A 7,840-nucleotide genomic window follows, 5' to 3' on the forward strand; every position below is an offset into this window, starting at 1 on the left:
AGGCCTTGAGCATTTGGAGGAGAAAAAGCTCTAGTAAATCTCACACTGGGGTGGGGGTGGGGGGCGGGGAGAAAGAAAAGAAAAGGAAAGGGGCAGGCAGCGCCAGAAGCAGGTTGAATATTGGAGGATGTCAAAGCCAGCCTCAGCCTGGAAAGGGCGAAGGGGGCAGCCAGCAGCCTGTGCAGCTTCCGAAGCCAGGACTGGGCTTTTCAGCCTTTGGTTTCCCTTGAACGCCATTGCGGACCAGGTGCATTACGCCAGACCCTCCAGTCCGGAGCCAAACCCGAATCTGAGCCGCCTCTGCCTCCCTGCTCCTCCTTTGCCCCTCGTTGTCCCTGTGGGGCCCAGGCTAGGCTGGAGACGCCCTGGGCGCTCCGCCCTGTGTGCGCGTGAGGCCGGGCCGCGGCGTGCCCGGGCCCATGCCCTTCCCGAGCCCGCAAGGAGGAGGACTGCCAGCGGCTCATGAGCACAGTGTACACTTTATTTCAGACTACAGGTTTCTGAACATAATAAAATCTTTGGCTTGTAGCGGCGGTTCAGTCTCGCAGTCTGTGGGGTCGTATTTCTCAAGGAGTCTCCGGAAAACGAAAGGGGGGCAAGACAGACCGATGGACAGAAGGGTCGTGGGAGGTGGGGAGAGGCGAGGGCAGGCACTCAAGGAAACACACTCTCACGCACACAAAGAAAAGTCCCAGAGAAACGAGGGCCAGTGATGGGGGCGGTGACCGGAGAAGCGAAAACGTTCAAAAGAAAAAAAAAGCAACGAAAATGCAACGAAAATGAAACCGGGCCGGGGGCAGCGAGGCGGGGAAGAGGGATAAAAGATAAAATAATTATAATAATTATAATAATTATAACAATAATAATAAAAGAGATTAATAAAAATGTCCAGCAAATAGAGATCGCTACACATATTTGTTTTCCTTACCTGAAATTAAATATATACAAGGTCGTAAGCGGTTTGGCTAGATAGAGCTTTAAGGAGTTCGCAGTTTCATCCCTTACACTGTGAATAGAGAATAGATCATATTTTTTGATAGCACCTGTCCGAGTCTTTCTCCCTTTTCAAAACTGTTTCGTTCAAACGAGACTATCCGTTCCGAGGATCGCTCTTTCTCTGTCTCTCTGTCTTCCCGCTCGCTCCCTCCCTCCAGCAGCCGGCCCGGAGGCGCTGGCGGCCAAGCCGGGACGGGGCGAAGGCCGGGCGGCCCCACCGCGGGGCCCCGCAGCCGCAGCTACTCGCTCTCGTCTTTGTCCTGGACCGTCGTGGTAGAGTGGTTGTACAGTCCCTGGGCCATGAGGTGCAGCGCCAGGCCGTTCTTAATGCCCGTGGCTTTCTTGATCTTGGCGCGCTTGTTCTGGAACCAGATCTTGATCTGGGACTCGTTGAGGCTGAGCTCCTGGGCCAGGGTCTGCCTCCGTTGTTCGGTGATGTAGCGGTTGGCCTGGAACTCCGCCTTGAGTCTCTGCAGCTGCTCGGCCGTGAAAGCCGTCCGCGGCCGCTTGTCCTCCTTCTCATTCTTCTTCTTCTTCAGCTTCCTGGTCCTCGGACCTGGAGCGGTGGGCAGGGCCGGGTTGGAGTGGGGACGGGAGCAGAGGGGAGGGGGATGAAAGGGCAGAGGAAGCCGTGAGAATGGCCGAGCCAAGCCAGCCCAGACCGGCCCCGCTTCCGGGGAGATCTCCGAGGCCCTAATGAGCCTCGGGCTCCCTCCCGCCAGCCAACCTCTGGACCAAAGAGCCTCTGCGTGGGTCGGGTCGCTCGGGTCTTGCTGGTTACCTTGAGGGAGGGGGCCTGAGTCGAGGAGGAAAACTGGCAGGGATTGTAGGTGCACCCCACACTCCCATTGCAGCAAGAGAGGCAGGGATAGACTTATAGCATGGCACTTCCCGCCAAGAAGAGAATTCAAGATGGAGAGAGATTTGGAGCCCCCCATTTGGCCTAGCCTAGAGTTGGGGGTCAGAGGCCTGCTGTTTATTTCACAGCTCTGAAATAAAAAGGACTAAGGCTGTGAGGGCAGGCCGTGGCACACACGTTATTTCTCCAAAAGCTACGAACACTGGGCACCTACAATAAAACCCTATCTGCTTGCAGCCATTGAGCCCAGAGAACAAGAGTCAGGTAAAAAGCTTTGAGAAGGTTGCCCAGCTCTAAAGAATTTGGTGTCTGCTTTTGTTTGCCTACTCTTCTTTCTCTTTGCCTAACAGAAGCTCTTCCTAGACCCTGTGGAAGACACTAACTGCTCCTTCAATGAAGAACGGCCCTCACCCAGCTGCAGGCCTATCCCAAGAGCTTGGTCTTTGGGGTATTCCTCTTTGCCCCTTAGATGGTGTCAGTAAGAAAAAGGGCCTTCCCAGTTCCTGCCCCCAGCCGCACAAGCAAGTCTCTTATTTCTCCCTTGACTATACCTGCTGCAATTTCAGAATTGAAACTCCTGAATAGCGGAACCAAGCCATACTGGCTTTCTCTGCTCTCTCATGGCATTTAAAAGGTGACACTTCCCCTTTCCCATTCATGAACAAAACAAGGGCACAGGGATAGCGCTATGACCCCAAGATGGGTATGGAAGAAGCCACAGGAACTTTCTCCAAGAAGGTGAAGTCTCCCTCAAATGCAAGCCTGCTGTGGGATTTAGCCATGGAGAAGAGCCAGAAGCAAACCAGGGGAGGATGCAACTCCCCTGTTGGTCTGTGCCTGGAAAACCCGAAAGTGTCCTTCTATGCTCAGGTCCCTTGGCATTGACTTGCTAGGCCCTGTCTTAGTTATAGGAGATTATTGCATTTAGATCCTGTCTAGACTTTCTAAAATTCTCTGGAAAGAAGATTCATTATAGGTATCCCCAAAACTAGCATTAGAGGGGTAAGCTGGGCAGCGGGCTCCTGGGGCAGGCCAAGTCCTGGGGTCACCAGCTATCATACGACAGAGTCCAGGCCTTGTAGACTACAGGAACTCAGGTCTGGGCCATCATGCTAGGGTACTATCATGCAGGAATAAGAACTGGTACCCTGCCTCTCCTGGCCCACATGAAGGAGAGCAGCCAGGAACAAAGACAAGGCCTGCTCCAGAGCAGGTCTGGGGTTTAGGTTAGTAATTAGCAGAGCGGGCAGAGATGGGCCAGGAAATGTGCACATCCTCAGAAATGCCCCATTGTGAGTTGCGCTTCTGGGGCATATTAGAGTGTTGCGCACGTGTGTGTGTGTGTGTGTGTGTGTGTATCTGTGCGCAAAGGCATGGGCATTTGTAATAAAATCGTAGTCTCCTGGCCAGCCTGAGCCACGCAGCCTGACAGCTCAATCACTCTATCCATCAGGCGAGTCAATCAAAGCAGCTTTTCGGAGGTTCAGGGAGCCGGACGTGTCAATAACGGGGCTCGAGATGGCAGGGGCTGGTAGTACACATCGATCTGCAATCTGCGCCTGGTCAGTAGCAGTACAGCAGCAGACACCAGCCAGAGGAGAGCAGCCGCATGTGGCTAACTGTGCCTGGCTCCCTATCTTGAGCCAAAGACATGCTGTTCTCCTAGCACTCCCCACTGGCTTGCCAGGCCCTGCAGGCCTATGTATCCAGCAGGCTCAGCCTCCTCTCCCTGGGCCCGGTGGCTGTCCCAGATTAGGTCAAGGCCTTGGGTTCACCGAGCTCAAGGGGCACAGGAACAAGAGTGGAAGGAAAGCCAAGAAAAACTCGCCTGTCCTGGCGGAGCTAACTGGCAGATGTGTAGAAAGGAGTCAAAGAAGGAAAAACACAGGGCCCAGGATGTGGGACCTGCTCTCAAGGCGGGGAAGCTATAAAGGAAGCTGGCCTTCCTGCCCTTCACCCTGCTTTCACACCTGGGCCCTATTGGCTTTCTCTCCTCTCTCACTGTCTGCCAGCTCCAGAGAACCAAGGGCTGTGGGCCTTCATCTAACTGGCAACTGCCTTTCTCTGGATACTACCACCTGGTCTGATTGTCTTGCTACCTGGCTAGAAGAGGCTAGCGTTCAATGGCTTCCCTCTTCTTGTGTGTGTTTCCATGTCTGTCTCTTTGCAGACTCTCCGCAGAAAATATGAAGATAATGTTTGTGTCTGTAAGAACATGCAGTGAAGATTATTTCTCTGGTCAAAGCCTTCTCTGGTCAACGCCAGCCTCCACAGGACCGGCCTGGTGTGGTTTCAGACCCAGATCACTAGGCCTACCTTCACACCAGCACTAAACACCCTTTCCTTGGAAGAAAAAACAATGGCTATTTGTATATATTTCCTAAGAATAATTAAGGCAAAACACAAAGAAAGCCTCGGGGCTGAGAGGTCAAAAACGAAGGGATTAAGACTGCAGCCTCCCGTGTCAGGAGGTATGTTTCCCTGTGATGGCCGCAGAGCCAGGTTCGCAGAAGTGGGGTACACATTCGGTAGTGGCTGAAACTAGGAGTGAGGAGGAGGAAGGAGACATGAGAGATGAGACCTACTTGCTTTCCCCAGTGCGGTGCTTTGCAGCTCTAGGGTTCTCTGCAAGGGAGGGCACAGAAAAGCCTGTGCTCAGGTACTCACCAGAGGATGGGCGATCCGAGTAGCGCGTGCAGTAGACCCAAGCGGGCCAGACGAGGGGCTGCTGCGAGTCAGTTTTGACCACTGGCCCGCCGTTGGCCGAGCCCATGAGTAGGATGGCAGGGTTGCCGTGCTCCGGGTACTTGGTGCCCTGAGCTCCAGGGCTCCCCGCGCTGCCTCCACTGCCGCCGCCGCTGTCCGAGGGCTTAGCCGCTGCCGCCACCGCCGCTGCTGCCACGGCCGCCGCTGCTGCTGCCGCCGCCGCCGCTGCAGCCGGGTTCCCGGCTTTGGACGCGCCCGCGCCTGCGGCGGTGGCGGGCTGGGAGCCGTCGGGTGGGCCACAGTTAGCGTCCGGGGCGCAGAGGAGAGGGGCAGCGCCCGGAGCCCGCGTGCCCAGAGGGTGGACAGGGTCTCTACCTGCGCCAGTCTGGCCTCTGTCACGCTCGGCCCGGCCTCCTCCGGCCGCCGCCGCCAACAGGAGCTGCGGCGGCGGCTGCTCCTTTTTGCAGCCGAAATCCGGCCTCAGGATGTTGTCGATGAAAAAGTTGGTGGTGCGGTGCAGCTGGGCCGCGGGCTGCGGCTGGTGAGCAGGCGCCGCGAGATGCTGCGGCGGCGGCGGCGGCGGGGGCGGGGGGTGCGGGGGGAGGTGCGGGTGGTGGGCCAGGGGCGGCAGGCAGGGCGCCTCGGGCGGCGAGGGGGGCGCGGGCTGCGGGGACACGGGCACGCTGTCTCCATCGCTCCCGCTGCTGCCGCTGGCGCCAGGACTGAGGCTCAGGCTGAGGCCGCCCGGGGCCGCCGCCGCCGCCGCCGCGCCGAGGCCAGAGTCGCGCTGACTTTTAGGTTCCGGCTGCTGTTCTTCCATGCTCGGCCGCCCCGCCGCCCCGGCCGCCGCGCCGGCCCCCGCCCCCCCCGCCTCGCTCCCCACCCCACTTTGCCAGCGGCCCGTGGGGGTGCGCGGAGGAAGGAGGCAGAAGAAGCCTCGGCGAAGGCACGGGGCGGGTGCAGGAAAAAAAAAAAGCCCAGGCGTCTGGCCTGGATCGCTTGCTCTTATCGAGCAGATAGATCTCGCTGTCTCGCCCTCTCTCTAATTTGTAGACATCCAGATATGGAGACACTTGGCTATTTCTTTTTCTTTCTGCAACCAGATTCAATGATTTGTTTCAAATGGGGAGTGAGCCACAGCCAAAAATAGAGGGGGGGAAAAAAGGAAAAAGGAAAGGAAAAAAAAGAAATGAAGAAAAAAGAAAACGGCTTCAAGAATGTTTTTTTCTTAAGGGAAAAAATAGTCTTTAAAGTCTAGCCATCTTCCTAGGCAGTAGTGTGGGGTTTGACTTCCCCGAGTGTCACGCTCAGCTGTGCCCAGAGCGCGAGGCTGGCAGCGCCTTTAATCGCCTTTGCTTTTTTTGCAGGGAGACGCGTCTCCGCCAGCGCCAGGCTGCTTTTTTTTTCCCCTCTCAAATCTCTGACAGCTCGGATCTTTGCACAAACTCTCTCGCTTAAAAAAAAAATCACCCAGGCACACTTTTTGCCTTCAAACCGGAAGCACGTGAGTCAGGGCCGCACGTGTGCGGGGCCAATGGCGAGCCGCGACTCGCGCTGACACTCGGGGCTCGGCCCAATGGGTGCGCGCGGGACTTTGCGGATAAATAATCCGGGGGCGGCGGCGGCGGGCGGAGAGGGGGTGCCTCGGCTTGGGCCCAGTGTGTCCGGCCAGCCCTCCCCCACGCGCGATCACGCCCCTCCCCCTCCTTCAGGCTGGGACTGGGGAGGGGGCAGGAGAGATCCGAGAGGGGCGGATTTCGGGGTGTAGGCAAATAGAGAAGCAACTCCATAAACAACTTGTTGGAGAAATGCTGGATTACGGGTGCGTGCACGCTGGGCACCGGGTCAAGAGGCAGGGGCGTGGGTTCTGCACCCCCACGCCTAAGAAATTCAGCCATTATTTAATTCTCTTTGTTGTTGCATTTATGAAGAGTGAAAGCTTGTTGTCACTATTGGGGTATGTGTGTGTGTGTGTCTGTGTGCAGGGAGAGGAGGAGGATCAGGAGTTGGTGATGTGAAATAGATGTGGGGTTGTCTACTTTTGGAAACAGTTTATTTTTCACAAAGAGCAAACCTGAAGGCCTGCTGTGCCTAGCTAGCACTTCTGAGTTTGTAAGTCTCACACCGGCCGGCCTGGGAAGGCCACATACATTGCTTGCCCTTTTTTTCCCCCCCGCCGGCAGGGGCTTGGGGGGGGGTCCCCACCTATACCCCTCCCTGTTTGGTCCTTCGACCAAAAGAAATGCTTGTCCAGCCAGGCCCAGAGGACACAGAAGAGCCTCAGCTACAGCCGCATGTTCCTGCCCTGGCTTCAGGAGTCCGGGTTGTCCTGCGTGGCTGAGCTGTGCCAGGAGGGCCAAGCCAGTCAGAACTCAGATGCGCAGGGCCTGGGTTTTGTGTTCAGGGAGACCCCGTGCTAGATTTCCCTGCACAGTAAAATCAAGCAAAAACACTGCGTCCGATTGTTTGCCCTGGCCAGCAGAAGATGTGGACAAGGAGATGTGGACAAACTCCCTCAGTTTGGCGGTAACTGAATCTCCTAGGATTACTCCCAGCATTCTGGGTGCCTTTGGCTCTAGCCTTGCTAATTCTCCCTAGCTTTGGAGGACTATGGTACCTCCAGCTTTTCCCACTCTTTCATCTGTTGGGCTTTTTTGCCGTTTCCTGGTCGAGGCACCCAGAAATTTTCCATGGCCTGGGATGTGGAAGGATTTGCCTGTGGAGCTGTCCTGGAGGCCAACGTTGGTTAAAGCCCACAATGTCAGAAAGGCACCAGCAAACAAGGCCTTGGCAGGGATATTGTGGAATGCCAGGGCATATGCTCTTCCTGACAGTCATTCCCTTACTGAGACATCGGAAAAAGAATCTCTTCGGTGATACCGTATGTTTGGAAAGTGGGAAATAACCCCTCTACCCAGTTAAAAAACAAAAAACATACAGAGGGTTGGTTTAGAAGGAACATACAAACAAAACCACAACAAGCTGAACTACCTCGATAGATGACTAGTGGAGAGCTGGTTAGTGGGCTGCTCACTGCATCTTGGGGTCAGCCGAAGGTCCCCAGGTTTCCAGAGCCAAGTTTCAGACTAGATCTGCGCAGCAGCCTGGTGGTGAGAACCTCTCTCCGAAGCGGAGCGCTGCGCTGGACTGGCCCACCACGGGCTCCTCAACTTTCCCAAGCCTTTCCCAACCCCGCCTTGGGAGCCTCCTGAGTCCCCTTCTGTCCCAAGAGCTCCCCAAAATCTCCAGGCACCCCTACTCCTCCTCAAAATGGGGGTG

At 56.2% G+C, this 7,840-nt stretch overlaps 1 protein-coding gene across 1 annotated transcript; it reads right to left on the reverse strand.

Moving 5' to 3' along the window:
- Positions 1-466: 466 nt before the first annotated feature.
- En1 (engrailed homeobox 1) lies at positions 467-5,410 on the reverse strand. Its single transcript, XM_004836072.3, has 2 exons — positions 4,523-5,410; positions 467-1,552 (listed from the first exon to the last, which is right to left on the reverse strand). Exons 1-2 carry the CDS (start codon positions 5,379-5,381, stop codon positions 1,236-1,238), a joined length of 1,176 nt encoding a protein of 391 aa, XP_004836129.1. The 5' UTR covers positions 5,382-5,410; the 3' UTR covers positions 467-1,235.
- Positions 5,411-7,840: the final 2,430 nt, after the last annotated feature.

This window comes from Heterocephalus glaber, unplaced genomic scaffold (genome assembly GCF_053883595.1).
Source record: "Heterocephalus glaber isolate CG9 unplaced genomic scaffold, H.glaber_assembly_v1.0 deba00000347, whole genome shotgun sequence".
Taxonomy (NCBI): domain Eukaryota; kingdom Metazoa; phylum Chordata; class Mammalia; order Rodentia; family Bathyergidae; genus Heterocephalus; species Heterocephalus glaber.